This window comes from Urocitellus parryii, chromosome 6, assembly GCF_045843805.1.
Source record: "Urocitellus parryii isolate mUroPar1 chromosome 6, mUroPar1.hap1, whole genome shotgun sequence".
Lineage (NCBI taxonomy): Eukaryota > Metazoa > Chordata > Mammalia > Rodentia > Sciuridae > Urocitellus > Urocitellus parryii.
The window spans coordinates 116042984-116070272 of NC_135536.1; the positions used below are offsets into that span (position 1 = coordinate 116042984).

Genomic DNA, 27289 nt, shown 5'->3' on the forward strand with positions numbered 1-27289 from the left:
GAAGAGATTCTGAATACAATGTGGCTGTGAGAGTCTGAGGCAACCCAGCAGGGGGTCAGGAGTGGGTGGGGGTGAGGATGACAGATAGGACACCACTATGATGACTCTAGTACTTAGAATTTCCCATAGAGTAATGCCTCAGTAAGAAGTAAGGGCTCAGGTACCTTTGTGTTCATTCATTGGCCGAGACTACCCAGGATGGAACACTCTACTGATCACAAAGGTTCTACAGCTGAAGGCTGTCAGCTAATACCTTCCCTAGTGAAAGATTCTCTTTTCAAGGGAGAAAGAAACTTGGAGAAAGAGCCATAATGAGTTTCGGAGCCTCCCAGCTTGCTTAATTCCTGAGTCAGTGCTGTTTTTATAACCTCAAGTTAACCTGCTTGACTTATTCCACAATGAGGGATTGAGGACTTTTAATGATCTACAAATGAATAGTATAATTAATCCTGGATAATTATCTATACAGAAAGGTATATTGTAATAAAAGTAAAAGCAGCCATTTGCTTTAATAAATGAATTTCTTAACCTAATAAAGACATATATTGAGTAGACCAGCACAGTTTATAAAGCTCATTGATTGTACTTTGGTTTATTTGAAACATCTACTGGTGTTACCATCTCTGTGTTAATCCTTGTTCTTTTAGTAATCTTATTTTCATTACCGTTTTAGGCTAGCAAAAATAAATCATGTATTATCTTGAAGTACTATCATTCTTCCTGTTGACTTTATCTTGTCTCCCCTTATGCTGTCTGATCTTTGTATCCTTTCATCAATTCATCATTTTTCATTGTACATTTCACCCAGTATAGGTCAGTGTATCCTTTTATCCATACCCCAAACATTTAGGGGAGCATACTTGCTGGCACATAACGTATAGGGAACAACAACAAAAAACTGTAATGTGAAAGAGTTTTAAGCAAAAGATATAAAAGTATACATGTACAGATATCTATACAGACATAGATAGAAACGTTTAAAAATTATTCTCTCTGAAGAGTTTAGGAGAGACTTACTTGATTTAGTTAGTAACATAAAAGGGGTAAAAATTAGGATTGAGGGAGCAGAGGTAGTATTGATGATTAAAGAAGTCAGTATTTTTAAAATAGACTAGGAACTTCTCTATTTAGAGTTTTTCTGTGAGTAGGGCACAGAGTGAGAGGTTATTTAAAATGAGGATACGAGGCATTTGATAGTTTTTTTTGTTTTTGTTCCAGAGATAGTTGTAAAGGCTGATAAGATTTGCATTTTAGAAATACGGTTTTTGGGTGTGGTGGCATACACCTGAAATCCCAGCCACTATGAAGCTTTGGCAGGAGGATGGCAAGTTCAAGGCCAGTTGGGGCAACTTAGATCCTGCCTCAAAATAAAAAGGACTGGGCATGTGTCACTCACTGGAAGCACCCTTGGGCTTAATCTCCATTTTCATGAAAACATCTTTTGTATAGTGGAGGATGCTTTAAAGTGGATAAGCATTTGGGCAATGGGACTTGGCTAGAGGGTAATTATAGAATAGGTTAAATGTGATAGTGTGAGAGTTGGGATTTTAGAGAGGAGCCAATAGAAGGAACAGAAATTAAAGACAGATTGGTTATGGGATATGAATTTTCACTTTTTAAATTTGATTCATTAGATAGAACCTAGTACCCTTCAGGTTTGGAATTCAGTAAACAAATAAGTAAACAGTTGAAATAATGAGGGGGCCATTTTCTTGGGCAAAATGTAGAATGAATAAAGATAAAGTCTTAAGAGTGTTAAATTTTAAGTGATAAGGAGGGAGAGGGAGGGGATCAGTGAAAGACACTCAGGTTATTCATTTAGACAATAATAGAGGAACCAATGGAGTAGAGACTGTCAGCAAAAGAAGTCAGTAATGATGTTACTTTCTATAGAGGTATGATCAAGAACACCATTGAAAAGAGATCATTGGTTTCCCTCTTAGCAAAGCAACTTTACGAGAAGGTTGACGGTAGAAAGCAGATTGCAGTGATTTCAGGCATGAATGAAAAGTAAAGTATGGCTGGTTTTGGAGAGGAAACTTATACCTAGTGGATTGCATATTCACTTATATCATCTAGATAATTAGAAGACTTTTGTAAACCAAAGAAATTGATTAGAGCCCATAAATATATTATCACCATTTGTGTTTAATAACTTGTACAGTTTACTTAGGTATTCTTAGGACATTCTCCTGATAGAGTGATTAAGCAAATCACAAATTGTTTGTTTTATCAGATTTTACACAGTGAACCCATAAGTTTCCTGAAGGTACTTTAGGAGCTCTGATGGAGGACTCCTTCCTCTTCGTTCATCTGGAGGAGCTTTTGTATCTGTCTTCTTATAATGGATTTCTGGATAAGATACTAACTGGGAGAAGACTAGTGGGGATGTAGACAAAATATATCAAACACATAAAACAAGTATGACTAAATTTTCTTGGTATAATGTGGCTCTTAGAAATCATTAGAAAGAATGGGCACTGTGGTGTGTGTGTATGTAATTCCAGCAACTTGAGAGTCTCAGATAGGAGAATCAAAAGTTAAGGCTACCTGGACAGTTTAGCATAACTGTGTCTCAAGAATAAAAGAAAAAAAAGAGAAAGAAAAACGGGGGAGGGTTAGGGAATGAGTTCAATGGTATGGTGCCCCTGAGTTCATTCCCCATACCACAAAAAAGTGAGGGTTGCTGGAGACATATCTCAGTGGTAGAGTGCTTCTGGGTTCAGTCCCTAGTACCACATAAGTAGGTAGGTAGGAAGGATAAGGCTGGGTGGATGGATAGATAGATGGGAGGAGGGTCTTTTCATTTGTAAAAGACATAAGCAGTTCACAATGAAAGAAATTTCAATTGTCTTAAACAAAAACTATCCTGCTTAAATAAATGTAAGTCAGGCATAGTGGAGAACACCTGTAATCCCAAAGATTAAGGAGGCAGAGACTGGAGGATCCTGAGTTTAAGGTTATGCTAGGCAACGTGGTGAGATCTCATCTCCAGAAAGGGGGGGGAAAAAAAAGGTAGATGGGTAGAAACATAACTCAGTAATAGTATGCTCCTGAGTTTAATCACCACCTACAAACACACACACACACACCTGAGATGCTCTAAATTTAAAAGTTCCTTTCCTCTTTTCTTTTTTTAACATTTCAAATTAGTTAAGAATTAAAGAATTTGATGTCAAATATGATAATCTAGTAGAGAGTATACTCTCTTTTAGCCTTTTTTTAACTATTCTAATTTTTAAAATTTTGCTAGTTACATATGTCAGTACAATGACCTTGACATATCATACATTTGAATCAGATGGGATATAATTTCTCATTTTTTTTGAGTGTACAGGTTGCAGAATCACATGGTCATGCAGTCACGTATATACACACAGCAATAATAATGTCTATTTCATTCTACTATCTTGTAGCCTTTTTAAAATGTCATTTGGCAGTTTCTAAAGATTTATGTGCTCTTTGGACTTTCATCCAATAGTTTTTAGCACTTGGGTATGTCATTCCACTGCTTTTTTTTCTTCTCATTGTTTTTGATAAGACAGCCATTCATCATATTGTTTTTTTGGTGTGTCCCTGTCCACCCCCCACACACACACACCCGCAATTTGGTGCTTTTAAGATTTTCTCTGTCTTTTGGCTTACAGAAGTTTGTGATTTGTTTAGATGTGGTTCTCTTTGTATTTATCCTGTGGGGGTGCTTTATGTGAGAAAAATTTAGTTTTTCATAAATTTGGGGGCTTTTGCCCATTGTTTCTTAAAATATTTATCCTTTCCTGTCCTCCCTTTATGGTAATCCTCTCACACATATTGCCATAGACTTTGTCTCACATGTTGTGTAGGCTGTGTTCATTTTCATGTCTTTTTTCCTGTTTTTCATGTTGGATAGTTTTTGGTGATATATCTGAGTTCATATTTTTAAGTGTTTTTTAGTGTTTATGTATTTTACCATCTTAAATCTGCTACTGTACACTTTTAGTCAATTTTTCACTTTAGTTTATGCTTCCATTCATTCCTTCTTTCTTTTCCCTTCTCTCCCTCTCCCTTCTCTCCCTCTCCCATTCCCCTTTCCTGTTTCTTCCATCCAATCCAGGGCCTCCAGCATGCTAGGCAAATGCTTTACCACTGAGCTACTTCGCCAGCACTTTGCTATTTTATTTTGAGATAGGGTCTTGCTAGGTTGCCCCGGCTGGCCTTGGGCTTACGATCTTTCCTTCAACTGCTCAAATAGTTGGGATTACACGCATGTACTACCATCCCCAGCTTATGCTTTTCTTTTCTTTTTTCTTTTTCAGGGCTGGGGATCGAAGTTATTATGCTTTTCACCTGTAGAATTTCCAGTTGGTACTTTTCTATAATTTTTATTTATTGAGATTCTCTATTTGTTTTATTTTATTTGACTTTTATTTTTTTGAGACAGGGTACTCATTATGTTGTCCAGGCTGGCCTTGACCTCATGATTCTCCTGCCTCAGCTTCCTGAGTAGGTGTGGGTACAGAAGAATACCATCAACTGAGATTCTCTATTGTTGATTTCATTATCAACATAATTTCTTTTAGTTCTTTGAATATATTTATAATAGTGGCATAGAAGTCTTTGCTAATTCTGACACCTGGGTCTCCTCACAGACTTGTCTTGACTGCTTTTCTCCCCATGTATGGGTCACTTCTTTCTTTCTTTCATGTCTAGTATATAATTTTTAGATGAAAACGGACATTTCGGCAAGAGAGTTATAAGCTCTATGTTGTTTTCTAGGTTTGTTGATCTATCTTCCTTTACCAAACTCTGTGGTATCATTATCCCCTTGCACAGTGCATAGCTGATAGCTCTGATCAGTTTTAAAGTTCTTATTTTTTAACTAGGCTTTTTTAAGGGTCACTCCTGTGTCTGTATAACAGAAATTGTACTGAAAGCACTTCCAGCCTTTGGAGTAAGGCATTTAAAATTACAGCCAGTTCTCAAATTTCCCTTGACTTTGACTATTTGATGGATTCTTATTTCTTTTCTGTACAGTTACATAGTTTTTATAGGTATTCTTTGGAAATACCTGTTTTACATTTCTAAATTAGCCTCTCAGGGATCTCCGTCTATATATTCCACAGGCCTTATCTTGTCCATCCCTTGCACCACCAAACTCACTCTTTCTTGCTTCTCAGTAACAAAGAAAGAGATCATAGATGTTAAAGATTTACAACCTTGATGCCATCCCTGATTTATTTTTATCCTACACCTCCCAGAACCACCCTCACACCAAATTGTTTCAGTTCCACATCCCCACATCCGTTCCTTCTGCCATTAACCTGATCCGCCCATACTCTTTTTTTTTTTTTAAGCTGGAAATTTGGTACTAGTTCCCGAGTGCTTCGTACCTAGTTTCATCACCTTTGAATTCTTCACAAATGGCTGTCACTGTCCTACATTGCACACCTGTACATCTCCATCTTTTACTTCATCTTTTCTTATATTTTCTGTTCCTGCCATGTAGAATCTAGTTTCTTGAAGATACTGTTTATTTGCATTTAGTTTTGTTCGAATTTTATTTTGTTCTCTTCTGCCTCCTGGCTTTCTCACATACAATACTCTTTCCAAATTACTCTTCATTTCTTTTAACCTACTGATCCTCTTAGTCATACTTTGGCCTCAGTTTAGATTTTAGTTGGTTTGGGCAGATAGTCTATGAGCTTCTAAAATACGCCCCTGCCCCATCTCATTCACAATTCACTTTTTTTCCGCCTCTGTAATTTCACTTGTATTTCTTTCTTAAGTTATGTATGAGTTGTATGACCCAGAGTACACAATTTATGTTGATTGAATCCTCTGCATATTTTCATTCAGGATATGTGGTTCTAACCTTGGAAATAATACACTCAAAGTAGAGATTCACTCATTATTTAGTGCTTTTTGAGACTTCCCCCCCCCCCCATTGGTGCTGGGTATTGAACCCCAGGAATCTTGCACTCTAACATGACGTTCGGGCCACTGGATTATACACTCTTATCTCAACTCTTAATTCTTCATAATGGTAATTGAATGACTTTGCTTTTGTTATTTTGTTTTGTTTTTATTTTTGTATTCGATACTAGGGAATGAACCCAGGGGCACTTAATCACTGAACCAGCCTTTTTATTGTTTGAGACAAGAGTTTTGCTAAGTTGCTAAGGGCCTTTCTAAGTCGCTGAGGCTGGCCTTAAACTTGTGATCTTCCTGCCTCATCCTCCCAAACCTCTGGGATTTTGGATGTGTACCACCACACCCAGCTGAAATTTCTTATTTGTGTGCTCCTTAGGTACTGGCATTTAATAGTCATGTATCTTTGAATACATGTAACAATAACACAATCACTTATTCTCCTTTGCCTTCATAAACATATGACATCATTGAAAGCCTCAGTTATTAATTTGTGCTGTAATATTATACCATCAAGGGTATTGGACTAAGTGGGGCTTCTCTACACAATGGCTTCATAAAGGTAACATTATACTTTGAGAACTTTTTGTCACAAGATTTGTCCTTATACTTTCATGAGATTAGTAAAAATTCTCTGAAGTATATATCACTTGTGACTAAATAAATGTTTCTGTTTATCTCAGTAGTTAGTTGGTTGTTTTTTTTTTTGTTGTTGTTTTTCTTTTTTTCATTTACTTATTTAGGACCTAAGTTTCTATATAGCTCCTCTACTAATCTTAGGGAGGATAAAGATAAATTTGTTATCTATAAAGTCTTTCAAGATCTTCAAGTAATGTATTGGTATTTTCATGTACGGGTTTTAGAAATAGATGAAGGCAGAAACTTACATCTAGAAGAATTATGCTCATTGCTTTTTTCCACTCTGTGGTGCTAGGGATGGAATCCAGGGCCTAAAACACACTTGGCAAACACTGTACAACTCAACTACATCACCATCCCTGCCCGTTACTTTTTAAAATGCTTTTTCTGGGGCTGGTGGTATAGCTTAGTGGTAAGTGCTCCTGTTTAGCATAAGCAAAAAAAGGCTTTAAACTGATAGTTTTTTACAAATGGTTCTTAAGATCATGGCATAGAAAATACATAATTCTATTGGTTAGTTTCTCACTCCTGAAAAAGGTAATCAGTACTGGTCTTTTTAAAAATAGATTTTTAAAAATTAAATAATATAAACTTAGATGCTATTCATCAGGTATTTCCTGTTCTATTAATTTTTTAATGTATTTTTTTAGTTGACAATAGACCTTTATTTATTTATGTGTGGTACTGAGAATCAAACCCAGGGCCTCACAGGTGCTAGGCAAGTGCCCTACCACGGAGACACAGCCCAGCCCCTGCTCTGTCAATTTTAAGCAGTACATCGTAACTTCTAACTATGTGAGGTGAGGAAATTGGTGCCATCATTCTATTGATCAGAAAATTATAAACAAATACATTTATAAAAACATAACTAAAGGGAAATAAATGGAATCCTTTAAGTCTGTGCTGTTTCAAGCCTCAAGTCAGATGATTATGTTTTACATTCTATCAGTATCTTAAAAATCACAAATAAGTTTTTGAAGCTACCAGGATCCTTAGTAATTAAGTGCAGTCATATAGTTCTTGCCATTAGGAAAGAAACTACATTTCAATATGTGTGTTAATTGCATTTCACAGGGAAAACATTGTTCTTATTTAATTATTAGCCCAATTTGCTCCATATTGATTTTCATTTCATTTTTTTTGTTTTGTTTTTTTGTTAAGTCCTACCACCCAGATCAGGGTATACAGCTTTCGCAGTACTCAGTATGTTCATCCTTATGCCCTTTCCTAGTCAGTATTCATCTTACCTTGGCTACTTATCCTGACTTTTGTTACCATCAGTTAGTTTTGCCTGTTCTTGAATACCATCGAAATGGAATTGTGTTGCATGTGTTCTTTTGTGAATATTTATGATGGTTGTGCATGTTGTTAGCTACATGTGTTTTGTTTTGTTATTATTATTATTCCTATATAATATTTCAATTTTCTAATAATAGATGCTTGGAGTTTTTTTGACTGATCTGTTTGGTTTTAGCTATTGTGAAAAAAAACTACAAAGAACATTCCTATGTCTTCTAGGAGATATCCATTGATTTTTTTTTTAGGGTATGTGTTCAGGAGTGAGATTTTTAACTTGAATATATATTGCCACTGTTTTCCAAAGTGGTTGTATACCCACCCTCCTAGCCATAGATAAGTCATCTGTCTCAAAAAATTTTAGCCTTTCTGATGGGTATGTAGGCATATTTACCTGTAGTGGCTTTGAGGATATTTTGTAGGGTGAGGGCGGTACTGGGGATTGAACTTATAGGTTCTCTACCACTGAGCTATATCCCCAATGCTCTCTAAGCTGTGGAGGCTGCCTAGAACTTGTGATCCTCTTGCCTTAGCCTCCTGAATAGCTGGCGTGTTTTGCTATTCCTGGCCTAAGTTGTGTTTATTTATTTATGTAGAATCCTTTGATAACATTTGTGTTCCCACAAATAATTTCCAGGTCTTATAGAAATGTAAAATAAAATAATATGTCAGGTTTTGGTGCTCAGTAAAGTTAAATATAGATGGAATAAATTACTGATAAGCATTAGTAATTTTAAACTTTTATGTTGTTGAATTGTATTTAAAAATGTGCAGAGTGAAGGGAGGCAGGGAAGAGTTGGGGAGGGTGGATGAATTAGATTCTGTGGTGACTGATAAGTCATTGTATGTTCTTTGGCTTTTATTCTACTTGTTTCATTTGGCCATGAAGATGTTTTGAGCAGAGGATTTCGTTGACTGCTGGTGTTTGAGACAAAAGAAAAGACTATGGGAACAGAGAGATTAGATGGAAGACTGTTACATAGTCTAGGCAAGAGATGGTGGTAGTTTGAATCAGAATGGTAGCAGAAGACATGACAATAAATGGTTTGGATTTGGGATATATTTTCAAGTTAGAGTCAAGTTTAAATATGGGGTAGAGACAAAAGAGATGGGATAAGAATGACGATAAGATAATTTTCACCTTTGTGATTAAATAAAATTTAGATAATATTAAATGTCATTGATTTTTATAATAAAAATTAACAAAGATTTTTAATAAAGATGGTAATCTCATTGTCATAATTCATAACCCAAAGGCCCAATAGTAGGGGAAAATGGAATGTAGTGTAACCATTAATCGTGATTTTGTGAGGCTGGGGCTGTAGCTCAATGGTGGAATGCTTGCCTAGCTTGTGGGAGCCACTGGGTTTGATCCTTAGTACCACATAAAAATAAGTAAATAAGATAATTATTTTTGTTTGTTTGTTTGTTTTTAAGTGATTTTTTTCCCCAGGGGTTCTGGAGGCTGAGGTAGGAGGATCTCAAATTACAGGCATCCTCAGCAACTTGGTTAGGCCCTTAGCAACTCAGCAAGACCCTGTCTCAATATAAAATGAATGAATGAATGAATGAGTGAGTGAGTGAATGAATGAATGAATAAAAAGGGCTGAGGATTGTGGGTAAGTGGTTAAGTGCTCCTGGGATCAATCCCTGGAAGCATAAAAGTAAAATAAATCATAGCTCTCTTTTTACCTCATTTGTTAAAGTGAATTATTGCCAAACTCAAATGTGGTAAAATGCATCTGACGTTGCTCATCAGTGTAATAAGTTTTCTTTTTATTATTATTGGTTGTTCAAAACATTACAAAGCTCTTGACATATCATATTTCGTACATTTGATTCAAGTGGGTTATGAACTCCCATTTTTACCCTGTATACAGATTGCAGAATCACATTGGTTACACATCCACATTTTTACATATTGCCATACTAGTGACTGTTGTATTCTGCTACCTTTCCTATCCTCTACTATCCCCCCTCCCCTCCCCTCCCATCTTCTCTCTCTACCCCATCTACTGTAATTCATTTCTTGCCCTTGTTTTTTTTTTTCCCTTTCCCCTCACATCCTCTTATATGTAATTTTGTATAACGATGAGGGTCTCCTTCCATTTTTTTTTTTATTTTAGAGAGAGAGAGAATTTTTTTTAATATTTATTTTTAGTTTTCAGCGGACACAACATCTTTGTTTGTATGTGGTGCTGAGGATTGAACCCGGGCCGCGTGCATGCCAGGCGAGCATGCTACCGCTTGAGCCACATCCCCAGCCCTCTCCTTCCATTTCCATGCAGTTTCCCTTCTCTCTCCCTTTCCCTCCCACTTCTCGTCCCTGTTTAATGTTAATCTTTTTTCATGCTCTTTCTGCCTGCTCTGTTCTTATTTGCTCTCCTTATATCAAAGATGACATTTGGCATTTGTTTTTTTAGGGATTGGTTAGCTTCACTTAGCATAATCTGCTCTAATGCCATCCATTTCCCTGCAAATGCCGTGATTTTGATATTTTTTAGTGCTGAGTAATACTCCATTGTGTTTATTTTTATTTATTTATTTTTAGAATTTTATTTATTTTTTAGTTTTTTCGGCACACATAACATCTTTGTTTGTATGTGGTGCTGAGGATTGAACCCGGGCCACACGCATGCCAGATGTGCATTATGTTTGTTTGCAAACCTGAGCATCTAACTTCGGGTTTCATGTTTCCTTTATTTATTTTTATTGATGTGAGATTCATGTGACATTGTCACCATTTTAATTATTGTAAGTTATATAATTAAGTTACTTTTAGTGCTTTAGTAATGTGGTAGAACCATCATCACTACCTAATTCCAGAATATTTTCATGGAAAATATTCGTTCAACCATTTTCTCCTCTCCTAGCCACCACTTACCAGTTTTCTGTCTCTCTGCGTTTGTCTATTCTGGACATTTCATATAAATGGAATCATAATATGTGGTCTTTGGTGACTTGCTTCTTTTAGCTAGTGTTTTCAAGGTTCATCCATGTTGAAATATGAATTAATTTTTCATTTATTTTTATTGGTGAATAATGTTCCATTATGTGGATATTTCCACTTTTTTGAGAATATTTTTGTTGTATGAAAATATGAACGTTGTTTGCAACTGTTTGATAAAGGCCTGATATATACCTAGGAGAGGAGTTGCTGGGTCATATGGTAATGCTGTGTTTAACTGTGTGAGGAACTATCAAATATATTAATTACTTTTAGATCTCATCTTCAACCTCTGTGAATATAATTTGCCCATTTAAGAAATGAACGTGTTCTTCAGGCCAGGCACCATGCTGAATACAGAAGATCCTTTCGTGGAACTTATTTTGGGGGTATAAGTAAGCAGGAAGATATCAAGCAAGTGATTATATAGTTAACTGTCTAAAATTACAATGAGTTCTATAAAGGAGAGGTTTTAGATGCCAGGCAAACTAAGAGGGGTTCTACATCTAGACTGGTGTGGTGAATTATCAGGAAAGGCTTCCTTGAGTGAATAATAATATATTTCAACTGATTGAAGTAATATAATAATATAGCAGTTAGTATTTATTTGGTGCTTACTATTTGCCAGGCACTCACAACTTTTCATTTCTGCTGTTTTGCAGATTTAGTAAGCTGAGGAACATAAAGAGTTCAAAGGATTAATCCTCAATTCATAGCTAGGGTGTTATGAAGTCGTTATTTAAACATGGTCTGTCCCACCTCAGAACCCCATCATGGCATTCTCTGCTTTCATTTCCAAGGGAGGCAGTCTTAAGCAATACCTCTGAGGAAGAGTTGTACTTGCTAATTTTCAGGAAATATAAGAATATAGATGACAGGAGTTTTAAAAAAATGGCATAGTACAGGGTACGATCTTATGGAAGGGCAGAGTAAAAAGATATGAAGCTTAAGAATTAGGTGAAACCAGGCTTGTCTTGTTCATTTAAAAAACTTCAGTGGGGTAGACCCCATGCATGTTCAATATAGTTCTTCTTGGCCTCATCAGTAGTTATCTTCCCCATTCCCTTTTCCCATCCCACTTCAACATCATTTTCTTATAACACATTCAGAGGGGTCTTTACCATAAAAGTAAACTAAAGTTTCAGGGTTTCTTACTTTTATGAGCTTCTGTTGTGAGTCATAGAAATTGTTGTGAATTATAAAGTATTCAGGGTGGACAAAGGAAGCCAGTTTGCAGTCAATAAATATTTCCAATAAATGGCAAAGAATTCCCAAATGAAAAAGACCCTAAAAATTATATAAAGTTTAGGTATCACAAAATGCAAATTCATTCCTTAACATTCCTCTCAACATGTGCCTTATTTCACACACCAGTTTGGGTGGGGATCTAAAGGAAAATAAATAAAAGAATTGCTGTGTTAAGGCATGATAATATCAGAGTCAGAAGTCTCTGAAGTGAGCTTAACTTGACAATAGTTGGTAAGTCTTTAGGTTTATAATACACACTTGGTGTAAACAGACACAGAATATTTAGACTATAAGAAACATGAAGAAACTGTCTAAACTGTAGAAAGTTGGAAATTATTTTGATAAGTTACATTTGTTGATAGCGTAAGTGTAGTTCGGTGTCTTTCATGTAGGACAGTTTTGATTACCATAGCATAAACAGTTTTTTAAATTATATGTTATAAATATGGAAAATACTGTTGGCTAAAAACTTCCTAATTGTTTTTATTCTTGGTTTCAGGCGCCTGATAACAGATTCAAAAGTTAAATTAAAGTATCAGCATTTAATAACAAATAGCTTTGTAGAGGTAAGTGAAATCAGAATTCTGTTTATTAAAATAGATATTACTTTTATAAACTTACAATGTGGGGATGTAGCTCAGAGTATATACCTCTCATTGGTGAGGTGCTTGGTTTGATCCACAGCACCCAAGAAAACAAGCAAACATACAACCTGTGAAAATAAGAAGCACTTATACCATATTTACAAACTACAGCCAAGCATCTTTATTCTCAAAGGGTATGGCAATCCAATAAGTAGATCTCTCTTCATAGATCTTGAGCTTTGATATTAAAATTTTTACAATATTATTCTTTATCCCTTATAGAGAATTGCAGTAGATGATGAATTACGTCATGTTTAATCTTCCTTGGGATTTTAACACTATTTCTTTGTTTGTTTTAGGTCCCATTAACTAAATTTAATAATAATGAACACTATTTTCTTTTGTTATATTTATTTCTTAGAGCAGAGGTTGGTGAATTATGGCCTGCCTGTGTTTGTAAATAAAGATTTATTAGTACAAGTCTATAGCCATTTGTTTTATGACTGCTTTTCTGCTACCATTGCAGGATTGAATATTTGCTACAGAAAGCATTAATGGACTTCTAGAAAATAGTTATTATTTCTGTTAGGGGGCAAATTGGAAAATGGCACCTTTCAGAAATAGCATATTTCTTGAAATGTTCAGTTTTTTGGTTTTATTGATAGGATAAGAAATTGAACCTAATGACCTACTGCCACTGAGCTACACCCTCAGAACTTTTCCCAAGACTATCTTCGAATTTGTAATTCTTCTGTCTGAAGTCTCCCGAGTAGCTAGAATTACAGGCATATGCCCCACCTTGCCCAGCTTCAGTGTAGTTTGGAATCGAGTGCATAATATTGCTTTGAGCCATGTTTTTTTTTCCCTAACAAAAATACTTTTAATGTTATATTTCCAGGCTGAGGTATGGCTTAGTGGCAGAACACTTCTCTAGACTGTGAGGCACTGGGTTTGATCCCCAGCACTACCAAATAAATAAATAAAAGAAGAAGGTATATTTCCTTTTGAAGTACCAAAATGCGGATTGCCCTGTTGTTTAGTAACTAACTTTAGGAGGAATCACATATATATGCATTTACTTATCTTCAACTTTATTGTAGCCTCTAAACACCTTCCCCAAGTAGAAACACATATAGTTTTCTTGTATTTCATGAAAATTTCCCTGAAGGACAATCATAAGTAAACTATTTTTTATAATCACATAATGAATACTTTAAAAATTCTCAGTGGGATTTTGCTAATAAAATAAGAAGGTAGTTTGTGTATTTCATAAAACTAGGTCTTTAAGGGATTAATAATCTTGAGCAAACAGTGTATCTGTAAGATTGCCATGGAAGACCATAGCAGGCTTTTGTATGCTTCTATCATCATCTGTCCTTTACTCCTCGCACTAAATGTGTGAGGGGATTTTGCATGATTATTTAATTTACTGTCATTTTAAGTTTTCTTACTTGCGTTTTAGTGCAATCGACTGTTAAAGTGGTGTCCTGCCCCAGATTGCCACCATGTTGTTAAAGTTCAATATCCTGATGCTAAACCTGTTCGCTGCAAATGTGGGCGTCAATTTTGGTAAGCAAATGATTTTCTAAATGGAAGGTAGTGCATGTAACTTTTTTTTTTTAATTCTTGGTTATAAAAAAGTAGGAAAAAATTTACTATAGTCAGGGAAATGAGTGATGTTGGTTAAAAATAGCGTGTGTGTGTGTGTATGTATGTATGTATGCATTTATTTATTTATAAGTAAGAATTACATGGAGGGTTATAGTTGTGGCTCAGTGGTAGAGTGCTTGCCTAACATGTGAGGCACTGGATTCCATTGTCAACACAACATAAAAATAAATGAATAAAATAAAGGTATAGTGTCCATCTAAATCTAAATATCTCTCTCTCTCTCTCTCTCTCTCTCTCTCTCTCTCTATATATATATATATATATATATATATATATATATATATATATATAATTAAATGGAAAACTCACATCTTGAATAATGTTTTCTCTGTCTTTGATGTTGTAACCCTGTGACTGTTTTTCATGGGATAAAAATGCAGTTATACTCTCATTTTCCTTTATGCCTCATTGTAATTTATATGGGAGCAAACTTAGAGATCTGAACAAGGAACTTTAGTTCTTTTCATTTTGGGTTTTTTGGTTTTTTTTTTTAATCAGGTTGAGTTCTGTAAGGCTCTTACTATACTTTCAGAGATTATCCCAGTTTAGCAAACACATTACACAAGTCTTTTTAAACTTTTTCTTCACCCAGACAAGTATTAATATTATTCATATAATGAAAAATTTCAGGTGAATTTGGTGGTTTTAACTGCTAAGAGTTTTCCAATGCCCAGCTTTATTGATAACCAGAGCCTTTGGAGTTCTGTAGCATATGTTTCAGCCTCTGGATTGTAGAGGAATCCCATGTATATGCATTACCTTATCTTAAACTTTATTGTAGCATCTAAACACCTTTCCCAAGTAGAAACACATATGGTTTTCTTGCATTTCATGAAAATTGCCCACTTAACCAGAAATTTCTGACACCCATATTAAAAGAGTGTTTTAGTATCTTTTGGGATTCCTTAACAGGCTTATCTATATTGCTTTATAGCAAGGATGGCCTTGCCTCTAGTTCGCAACAGGATGTTTCTCATTTTCTTCTGAGACCGCATCAAAATGGTCTTTATTGGCCGTATTTCAGACAACATTCTATTCACTGCCACTTAGGTGTTTCTGAGATGGGTGAAGCTTTTTTTATACTTCTTTCTGAGCCCCCACCAAAATCACCCGTAATAATGTTTTTCTTTCTAGCATGTACCTCCAAACACTACCCCTTACCCACTTCCAAATAAGCTTCAACATTTAGGGTTTTGATAAAACGGCAACCCCACTTCACAGTACTAATTTTATGTCTTAATCTGTTCAGGCTGCTGTGACAAAATGCCATAAACTGGGTGAGCTTATAAACAACAGAAATTTAGTTCTCATAGTTATGCAGGCTGGGAAATCCCAGATCAAGATGCCAGCAGATTTGTTGTGCAGTGAGGGCCCACTGTCTGTTCATAGATGGTACCTTTCTTGATGTGTCCTTGTATCTCTTTGAGACCTTTTATAAGGGCACCAGATGTGTTCATAACAGCAGCCCTCATGACGTAGTCAGCAGAACATTTGAACCATAGCAAGAAAGAAGGCTAGATGATCTTCCATTCCTATGAAGCTCTTTAGTAGGAGTGAAAAGGCAATCAAACCAAGAGCCTCTGGAGTTGGGAAATAGGCATTTTGTTGGTATTCCTTACCTTTATGTTTTTTCCTCAATACAGATATAGAATTAGATTTATGCATTAATGATAAATATTCTCAAAACTGCCAATATACCCAACATAGGTAAATTCCTTTGTTTGACAAAAAGAATTTTTGGTATTCCTAAATTATAGGATTAGGTCGTTAATCAACCATATTGTGGTTAGTTTTTCATAAACATTTGTGTTTGTTCTTAATTTATTATAACCTCTCTACCCTTATTTCATAAATGCTGCATGTACCATTAGCCTAGAAAGCAGAAATGAATTATCAGTGAACTTAATAATTACCTGGGGAGGCTGGGGTTGTGGCTCAGCAGTAGAGCGCTTGCCTAGCACATGTGAGGCCCTGAGTTCAATCCTCAGCACCACATAAAAAAATAAATAAAGTTAAGGTATTGTGTCCAACTATAAAATAAATATTAAAAAAAATAATTGCCTTGGCAACTTAGTGAGACCTGTCTCAAAATTTAAAAAAAGAAAAAAGCGGGGTGGGGCGGGGTGGCTGAATGAGGCTCTTGACTTTTTGTTTTGAAGTACATTGCTCATGATTCTAGTTCCAAAATTTAATCTTTTGTGTGTGTGTGTGTGTGTTTACACTTAGAGAATATTTAGACATATTTTATACCTAGGCCAGGTACCATTTCTTTTTCTGTGATATTGATGATATCTAAAGTTACACAAAGATGTGCTTATTTGTTTCCTGAATATAATTGACCTATACAAGTCAGACTCTTCATTTGGGGTGCTAAGAAAAATTGAATGCATTCTGATAAAGCATTAGTTGAAACTTCTCAGTACAGTCTGCAGTACCCTAGCAACAACTGTTAAGAAATTGTCATCAATGCATTGTCTGGTTGTTCTTCATTTCACAAATGTTTGCATAATCACTACAGGATAGTCCTGATACATACTGAATTCCCAAGTAATTTGCTATAAAATCATGGTCCCTGCCCTTTTGTTTGTCAGTGACTAGAAATTGAAACTAAAAAGCATCAGATGGGTGGGTGGTTTGTAAGGGTAAGGGCTAGTAGGAATTCATTCTTTTAATTCTTTGTGTCACCTAACAGCTTTAACTGTGGAGAAAATTGGCATGATCCTGTTAAATGTAAGGTGAGTTAGACATTTTCATTTTTAAATCATGGGATGATGTGTTTTTAAGCCTTGATGGAAATAAAAGCCAGTGACTTTGTTATCTGTTGATAAATAGAAAAATTTTTTGTGAACTTTTTATTTCAGGTGATTATTGCAAGTATTCAGGGAATATTCCTTGGGGAAAAATCTAGGTAGTTCATTATTATTACCATAGTCGTGGTTAAGGCACCTTTCAGTAGGATTTGTTATTAGGGGAATAGCACTCCTTGTAGCTCAACTTTTCTTTTAAGCTCTATACTTCCCACTCAGTTGGTGCTAGAGAAAAATCCTCCTTTGGTTGATTTTTATGTACAGTAGATATTACAGTTATAAGATTTCCCTGGTTCAGGAAAAAGTACGTCTAGTAATAATCTTGTTCTTTGACTTTTACATTTAAGCTTGGCTTTAATTAAGTGCGGAAGGAATTTTCTCTGCTTTTTTTAAACCTTTTTAAAAACTCTAACAGTTATTGTTTTCAAACAGTGGTTAAAGAAGTGGATTAAAAAGTGTGATGATGACAGTGAAACCTCCAATTGGATTGCAGCCAACACAAAGGTTGGTGCTTTTTCTTCAGTTACTGTTCGTAATGAAAGTGATAAGGATACGTGCATCAGCATTGGCAAAAGCTATAAATTTACCTAGTTAACAGCCTTGTGACACTTTTTCATCTCCATCAAGCACCGCCCCCTGAAAGAATTATTATCTATTAATAATTTCCCTTTATTTTAAAGTATTGAGTATTATACTGAGTGTGCAGAGTTACTCAGCTTTAGTTTTCTTTTATTGTAAAAGCATTTGTTTCCTTTGAAGAAAAAGCTGAATTTTTCTTGTCTGGAATTTATTCTTGACTGGCCTTTAATATATAGGTGTATTGTAGAAGTGCACTCTACCTAGCTTGAGTCTTATTAGACTAATTTACATTTCTTCCTTAAATCTTCAGTTTTACTTTTTAGAACTTATTAATTAGGGGCAGGATTTGAGCACAGTAATTGAGGAACCATTAAGTTTTTATTATATAATTGAACTAGGTTAATAAAACTGTCTCTCCAAGTCTACTTCATGTTAAATTTATGAATTATGACTTAGCAAAAGATTTGCCTCTGAATAGCCAGGTGTACACCTGTAATCTTAGCTACTTGGGAGGATCGAGACAAGAGGATCACCAAGTTTGAGGTTAGCCTGGGTAACATAGCAAAACCCTGTATCAATTAAAAACAAAACAAAACAAAACAAAAACAGTGGGGGGAAAGGGGATATATAGTTCAGCCTATCCTTTTTTTTTTTTTTTTAAGTACATTGCTCATGATTCTAGTTTCAAAATTCATCTCTTTATTACCCTAAACTACTTTCTTAACACCAGACCCAATATCTTAAAAATGAAACTAATTTTTAGCATTTCTCTTTTAAATAATAAATTCACATTTGTATCCAAACTGTGTACACAGCGAGTTTCTTTCTTTTTTCTTTTTTTTTTAATTGTAGATGGACAGATATCTTTATTTATTTTCATGTGGTGCTGAGGATCGAACCCAGTGCCTCACACGTGCAAGGCAGGCGCTCTACCATTGAGCTACAGTCCCAGTCTCCAGCTAGTTTCTTAATAGAAAAATTGTACCAAGATTCATTGTTGGGCTGGGGTTGTGGCTTAGTGGTAGAGTGCTTGCTTGCCTGCCTAGCATATGTGAGGCACTGAGTTAGATTCTCAGCACCACATATAAATAAATGAATAAAATAAAGGTCCATCAACAACTAAAAATATTTGTAAATTTTTAAAAAAAAATTCTATATCCTATTTAAATCAGTCTTTTCTGTATAGTAAACGACTTGGGTAATGAATGATAGGTGATTGATTCATTGTCTGTTTCACATATAAAGATGGTGCTTTAAAGAACCTGAGTTATTTGGGATGTGACTGTGGCTCAGTGGTAGCACACTTGTCTGGCTTGTGTGAGGCACTGGGTTCAGTTCTTGGCACCGCATATAAATAAAAATAAAATTTTCCACTTAAAAAATAAAAACTTGAGTTATTTGACCAGTACTAGTTATAGCTTTGTACTGTGCTTAATCTGCGGTCAACACATACTTTTAAGGATATACCTTGCTTATACTTATATGTATGGTGCAAGTATATGTTTCTCTTTCCTAGAAAGCGTTAGCAGTTAAAACAGTGAGATTTGTCACACAAAACAGTTTCCTGAATCTTTACGATATATATGGCAGCAAACAATATTTTTATGTTCTTTCCAACCATCATGGTAAGCATACTACACATCATTGAAGGAAATCTTGTTAAATGTACTGTGATGTCATGAAGGTGGTAACTTCTATTGCTATTTTAAAAGAATTTCCTAGTTAAGCATTTCTTTTTGAAAATTGAAGGGTTACCCATCAGAAATGTTCGTTAATGTTCCAGATTCTTTAATGTGTCCTATGTTAATGTTTAGAAGAAGAGGGCAGCTATATTTTCACTAAGTTGTTTGTTTAAATAATATTCATCTTCTTTCTATGTTTAGAAAGATACTGTTGGCCTCCAAGATCTTTAAAATAGGTAGTATAGGCTTGGATATGTTTGGTTTGGCTGTAAGGCAGATTACCAAAGAAGAATGTCAGTTTGTGATAAATAACAAATTTAATCAGTCCGTAGTTCTGCAGTAAAACTGAAAATTTTTTTTCTCTCAAGAGGTTTAAGAAATTTTAAGGTTTAAGTATTGTTATTAGCTTCTTGGGTATACTTGTAGACTTTCTTGGTATCTTTAATATTTTGAAGGCTTAATACTCTTTGTTTTAAAAATGTAGAATGAAACCTATTTTATGCCTAAAATTTGCTTCTTTGGCAATATGTAAAATTTCTTAAGTGAATGATTTAAAAATTTTGATCTAAATATATATAATAAAAAATTGCCATATTGGCCTGCTTAAAATTAGTATAGTTTGTCAGCAGTGTGCAGTCTGTTTGAAAAAGGTCAAATTGTACAAATAGATTAGCCCTCCCTTATGGGGGCTAAAGTCACCAGACATAAATATGCAAATACAACAACTAAAAAATACAAATTTTCCACCTTCTTGGTTTAATATAATGTAAGATCGATTTTCCCCCCCAAGATTTTTCAGAAACAAAAAAGGCCTGATAGATCTGAAACTTCAGTTTACCAGAGACTAAGAAAATGAAACAAACTTGGAGAAAACAATCTCATATTTTTCTCTGTAGCATAGTTAATGGGTCACACTGTAAAGAATTTAAAATATAGGTATTTGGCCAAAGAAAGTTGGGAAATATATTATGACTTTATCTTAATAATCATGTCCTAATTTCCTGCTTGCCTGTCAGGCAAGGACAGATTACTTGGGTATGGATCCTGACTTTATCATTTCCTACCTTTGTGACCAAGAACTAGGTTCTTTATTGTTTTTTTCTTCCATAGTTTATTCATCTCACAAATGAAAATAAAAATAATACTACCATAAGGATTATGAGTTGATGCATACAAAGCACTGAGAACAGTGCTTGGGATATAGGATAAAGGAAGAAAATACTCTATAATTATTTCTAGATGATAGTAGAGAATATATTTACAGGAAAAAATATTTTACTTTTTATAAAACGGTTACTATGTATCTGATTGAAAGTACTTAAAGTGTTTTTGTTGTTCAACCCCCCCTTAAAAAATTTGTAGATTGGGTGTGATGGCACATGCCTATAAATCACAGCAACTTAGGAGGTTGAGGAAGGATCACAAGTTTGAGGCTAGCGTGGGCAACTTAGTGAGACCCTGTCTCAAAATGAAAAGGGCTGGAGGTGTAACTTAACCCCTGGTTCAGTCGATAGCACTTGGTTTGTGTGTAGGCGGTGTCCATAAATTATTGTGTATTTTAAAACTCTGTAGTATTGATTGATTCAACTCATTTTTAATAGTACTTATTAAATGTTTGACACTGTTCTAAGTGCTTTACATGTATTAACTACAATAAGTAAACCAAGGCTTCTCCTCAGTGTTAGTAATACAATCTAGTGTAGCATTGACACCAACTTTATAGTTTCTCTTCATAGGAATGTCCCAAATGCCATGTCACAATTGAGAAGGATGGCGGTTGTAATCACATGGTCTGTCGTAACCAGAACTGTAAAGCAGAGTTTTGCTGGGTGTGTCTTGGCCCTTGGGAACCACATGGATCTGCCTGGTAGGTTGGGGGAAATGGAAGAATATATTCACATAAGTATGTGATATGTGCCACGGATTTTGAGTAATATTTCTATCTCAACAAGTTTACTGTCCTGGGAACTAAATAAACAAAAGTTGATATGTGAGCTGTTTCACAAGAGAAGGATATACAAAATATCCACAGAGCATGTTTCACAGAGGTGGTAACAACTGAGATGAACTTTTTAAAAGAGCTGAGAGCTCATTAATTGAAAAAGTAGTAGGAAATACATTTAGGGCAAAAGGAGCAGCATGAACAAGGGAGAATGATGTGAAAAGGATGTGACTTTTTCATCACCTCAAATGTCTCTCTAGGCAATAATTGTAAGTAAGAGCTTTTGAGAAAACCCAACCCAGACATCATTAGACCAATATTTTATATAAAACTTTTAAAAATTGTAGCATTGCCCAGCAAAAGTCCATGTTTTTATTTTCTTAGGACCTATGTTTCTCTTTGGTAACAAGCACCTAAGACTGGGAAGCAGTCTTTTTAAGTGTCTTTGCCTTTCAGTTTGATGTGTTCCCCCCCGCCAAGACTGAAGGATAATAACCCTAGTTACATATATAACTGTTCCTTGGCATCCTGGAAATTGGGTTCCAGGACCCCTTGTGTGGATATCCATATTTGGGGATGCTCATGTACTTTATAAAAAATATTACAGTATTTGTGTAAACCTGCACACGTCATCCTATATATTTTAAATCATCTGTAGATGATAATATAGTGCCTAATGCAATGAAAATGCTACAAATAGTTGTTTTATTGTTTAGGGAACAATGACAAGTAAAAAAAAATGTACATATTTAGTAAAGACGCATTTTTCCCAAAAATATATATATTTTTAATCTACAATTGGCCGAATCCACAAATGCATAATTCTTTTATGTAGTGTGCTAACTTTGTGACATGGCACCATTGTTCTTCATTTAGTAAGTGAAACATACTTTTACTCAATTCATAGTTTTTATTTGGAAATGTCAAAGTTAGACTGTGGATGCCTTGAGTTTTGAGAAAAATGGGAGCTAGCACTAAGAGCTTTACAAAGGCTGGGGATATAGCTCAATTGGTAAAGTGCCTGCCTTGCATGCACAAGGCCCTGGGTTCAATTGCTAGCAACACACACACACAAAACAAAAACAAAAACAAAAAAAAACCACTTTACATACATTATCTCATAATTCTTGCACTTTGTAGAGAGTACATAGGAGGAAAGTGGATGCAGGTTCAAAAAAACGTAAAGAAGATGTGAACGTAAGACAATGACATTTGTCATTAAGACAACTTCTGCCAGTTTTTCTGACTGATTAAGTTCCAGTAAAGAAATTTTGTCATTGTAATATAAGTCAACAATATACTATGTGAAAAGTGTATGATTAGAGATGAAGTATTCTGGGGCTGGGGTTGTGACTGAGTGGTAGAGTACTCAACCTTGAGTGAATAAGGCACTGGGCTTGATCCTCAGCACCACATAAAAATAAATAAAATTTAACAAAAGAAATTGGATTGTTTAAAAGAACGAGCGAGCGAGCTGCAGTATTCTAAAGACTTTGTATCATTTGGGGAGGGTAAAGAAATTGTGCATTTGCTAGAGCCAAGAAAGGGTATTCCAGGTATAGCCAATCAGGTTATCTAAATTTTGAGAAGGCATATTGGAGGATTAGATTGTTCTTAGAAAGTAAATTTATCTTGTACTCTTGTAAAACAAACAAACAAACAAACAAACAAAAAAGCCTCTTGATTAGGGGAGAGGGTAAAGAAGAAGAGTTATTAAAGATATATATGTTTGTGTAATATCATCTCTAATCACACTCAGATTTAAAATATGTTGTACTGAAACCTGAAAAGGGTATAAAACAAATGTTAGATATAGAAAAATGAATAATGACCTTGACAGGTGTCAGAAAATGCTGCTGTGCCTTACCTTTATGCATGCTGACATTGCAAATGAATCATGATATTTTATTTCCTATTTACATCTTTAAGTGCCTCAGAATTGTCAATATATCATTCCAAAGTTATTTGAGTTAGAAATATAGATGAATGCTAATTATTTGTTTTCTTAGCCTTAAAATCTATACCATGGTGGCAGGGTGAAGCCCAGAATGGGATGAGGCTAATAAATATAATAAATAAGTTACTTTTTAAAATATACAGTATATAGACGAGATATTAATAGATGACCAGTATAGGTAAGGGAAGTTATCTTTAGGTTAGGTTGAATAGAGTGTTCATTCTCTGGCAAGGATTATGATCAAGATGGGAAAATCAATATTAAATCTCCTGACTTCAGTGAATTGTTGTCTGGGTTACTTCAGAAACTTGAAGATGAGCTCAGTTGATTATTTCTGAGTAATTGTGGAAAATACAGATATATCAAAGACTGGGAGCAGATAAAATGTTATTCCAGGTTTCTAATATTTATGATTTGATTCCAAAAACTACACCTGAACTACATAACTTATTTTTTGTCTCATGTTAAATTCCAGTATAAAATGATTTAAATAGGAGGATAGAGTATATAGGATGTTTTCTAGGTTTCAACAAGGTATTTAATTGTGGATTGAGAAGTTTTTGACCAAATCAGTGAATATAGGCAGGAATATTTGAGATTTTCTTGTCTCCCCCCCCCTCCCAAATATATTAAGTGCATACTCCTTTTCTGGTCAGTTTTATTGGTAATTTTCTTGAATAGATGAATCATATACATTTTGGACTAACTTGAGAGAGAGATTGAAAATACATTGAATGTTATTTCCTTAAGGAACTGGGAGCATAACTCAGTGGTTGTAGCATATACAAGGCCCTGGGTTCAGTCCCATGCACATCCCTCTCCACACCTCCCCTGCAAATCTAGATAAGCTGGAACAATTTCACATGATTTAAATTCAAAACTCTTCCTTTAGGAGGGAGGGTTGGGTTGTTTTTTTTTGTTTTGTTTTGTTTTTTAACAAACAAACAAAAAACTCCCTTTGGAGTAAAAAAGATTCTAAAGACAGGACATTAGCTTGTGGGTAATATACTCATTGGATAAGACCATGAGTATTCATTGACAGGCAAGTGTAAGTTTTAATTACCAGCTCTGAAATTCCTCTTTGTGTGTATTGCTTATTCTCTAAATGTAATTCTTAAGCCAGATATGATGACACAGACCTGTGATCCCATTAACTTGGGAGGCTGAGGCAGGAAGATCACAAGTTTGAGGCCAGTCTCAGTAATTAAGGGAGTCTCCAAGCAACTTAGTGTGAAACGTTGTCTCAAAGTGAAAAATAAAAAGGGCTGGGGATGTAGCTCAGTGGTAAAGTGCCTATGGATTCAATCCCCAGTATTCCCTCCCCACCGCACCCAATACAATCCTTTATCTGTTCAATAAAGACAGAAATACATATTTTATAAGGTGTTTTGAGGGGATTAAATGTGAAAGTACATTTACACTCCTTAGCCAAATGCATGATATTTAGTAAGTACTCATAAATAACTGCCGCTCCCTGAATGTAGGGTCCCCAATAAGAGATGTAGTAACCAGGACAAAGGGCGTGCCACTCTTTCTTATCTCCACTCTGAGCTGACTTCTATGGGAATGCTCCCTTCTTTCTTACACTTAATGTATCTTTTAGTTTTAAGTGGCACTTAATTAACTATATAATAGCATGTAAAGCACATAGCACAGCGTCTGTTACAGAGCAGGGTGCCAAGTATTGGCAAATAAGGTGAATAACCTTAGAAAATCAGAAGTATTAGGCCTGAATAACAGGTGGCCTGGGATATAAGAATGGAGTTAGAAACTACTTATAGTAAATGGAACTTCTAGATAACAGTGTTTTCTAATAATTATAAATAAGCTGAGGGGCTGGGATTGTGGCTCAGCAGTAGAGCGCTAGCCTAGCATGTGGGAGGCACTGGGTTCAATCCTCAGCACCACATAAAAATAAATCAATTAATAAAATAAAGATATTGTGTCCAATTACAACCAAAAAGTAAATAAAATAAATGAATGAATAAGCTGATTTGGAACGCACTGCCTCAGAAGATGAAGAGGATTCCCTATTACTGATTAGAGAATGGATTGAATATTATAGAGAGAATTCAAGCAGTAGGAGTGTATGACATTAAACAACCCTTCCAGTACCTTGGAGTAGCCCAATAATTTTATTATAATAATATAGAACCCTATAATAACTTCTTAGTTCATCCGTTGTAAGTGAGAATGTTGATTCTAGATACTCTCTAAATCTGGGTTAAAATTCTGTGGTTCAGGGCTGAGATTGTAGCTTAGTGGTAGAGCCCTTGCCTAGCATGGGTGAGGCACTGGGTTTGATCCTCAGCACCACACAAAAACAAATAAATAAAGGTTAAATTCTGTAAAAAAGAAGTAAAGAAAATTCTATGATTGATTTCCTTTTCATTGACTTATGGCTTTATAGAATCCTCTTACTTTACTTTAAGGTACAACTGTAACCGCTATAATGAGGATGATGCAAAGGCAGCAAGAGATGCACAGGAGGTAAGTACATTTATAATAGGATAATATTTGAATAGGAATGCACATTGTATATTCATTGGGGAATAATGCAGCAGAAGTTTTCAATAATGAGGGATTTGTGGAAACCAGTTGTGGTGGTGTGTGCCTTTAATTCCAGCAACGTAGTGAGGCTCTAAGTAACTTAGCAAGACTCTATCTCAAAATTTTAAAAAAATTAAAAGGGTTGGGGATGTAGCTTAGTGAAAAGGGAACCCCTGGGTTCAAGTCCTAATCTCCCTCCGCCAAATTGTGGATACACACTCCAATAAATATAGGGTATCTGTTTATATTTAGAAAGGGAATCCTGTCCAAAAATTCTATCAAGGACATTATTTTTTGGCTTTCTTTTAATTAGTCAAGTTGCATAATTTCAGGTATTACTAGTGTCAAACAGAACGGAGAGTAGAGAACAATTGTTAAATGTCCCTTCTGCTATTTGTAGGCAATTATGTCACTTATTTTTTTGTTTTTATTATCTTGTTGTTCTTAGAGTGTCACAATATTTAGGTCCTTTAAAGGGCAAGAATATTTTAAAATTTCAATATTGATTTAAATATATTCAGTAGGATTTTGTTTAAATATTACCTTAAATATATTCAGTAGAAAATTACTTAAAAAGCATTATCCCAATTGTAAACTCATATGCTGTTAGCAGCTATGCAAACTAAACGAACTAAGAAAACTACAAAATCAGTGAGACTCAAGATTTATTTGGCAAATATGTTGTTTGCTGAAATGACTGTTGATGGGCTGCTACATGGCAGTGTTTTTAAAATTTAATGTTACTGTATTACTACCCCTGCCCAACCCCCGTACTGGGAATCAAACCCATATCCTTGGTTTTCATCCCCAGCACTGCAAAGAAAAAAGAAATCTGCTTCTTGATAGTTTTACATCTTATTTCATGCTATAGAACAGTACCATCCAATAGAACTTTTTTTGTAATAATGAAAATGTTCTTTATTACTACTGTCCCAATTTGGCAGCTACTGACCACAGATGTGACTTCTGAGTGCTGAGAGACTAATTATTTTATTTTAAACATTCATTGCATACTAAATAGCAGAGAGACTATAGTCTTTCTTCCTGTGCAATAGATATCAAAACTTAGTCCTCCTGTCTGAAATTGTACCCATTGATCAATAATTCCCCTTTCCTCCCCTGCTCAGCTAACCATTTATCATTTATCTTTATGCTCTCTGTGAGTTAAACTAAGTAAGATCATACAGCATTGTCTTTCTGTGCCAAGCTTTAGCATAATGTTCTCCAAGTTGATCCTCTTTGTCACCAAAAAAAAAAAACTGGATTTCTTTTTTCTTTTTAAGATTCAGTAATATTCCATTGTATATGTGTATACCACGTATTCTCTGTCCATTCATTCATTAATAGACACTTTAATTGGTTCCATATCTTGGCTCTTTAGAACAATGCTAAAAAATCATGGAAGTATAAATATCCCTTCAACATGATTTTAGTTCTTTTGGCTATATACCCATTATGTGGGAGTACTAGATTGTTTGAT

General features: G+C 35.0%; 1 protein-coding gene across 1 annotated transcript in view; it reads left to right on the forward strand.

The window, feature by feature from the left end:
• The window catches only part of Arih1 (ariadne RBR E3 ubiquitin protein ligase 1), a 126232-nt gene that overhangs the window by 93755 nt on the left and 5188 nt on the right, over positions 1 to 27289 (forward strand). Inside the window, exons 6-11 of the mRNA XM_026387653.2 lie at positions 12537 to 12603; positions 14084 to 14190; positions 16985 to 17027; positions 17532 to 17603; positions 21097 to 21227; positions 25692 to 25749. Of these exons, the coding sequence (XP_026243438.2) occupies positions 12537 to 12603; positions 14084 to 14190; positions 16985 to 17027; positions 17532 to 17603; positions 21097 to 21227; positions 25692 to 25749 (478 nt within the window). The remainder of the gene's footprint in view (positions 1 to 12536; positions 12604 to 14083; positions 14191 to 16984; positions 17028 to 17531; positions 17604 to 21096; positions 21228 to 25691; positions 25750 to 27289) is intronic.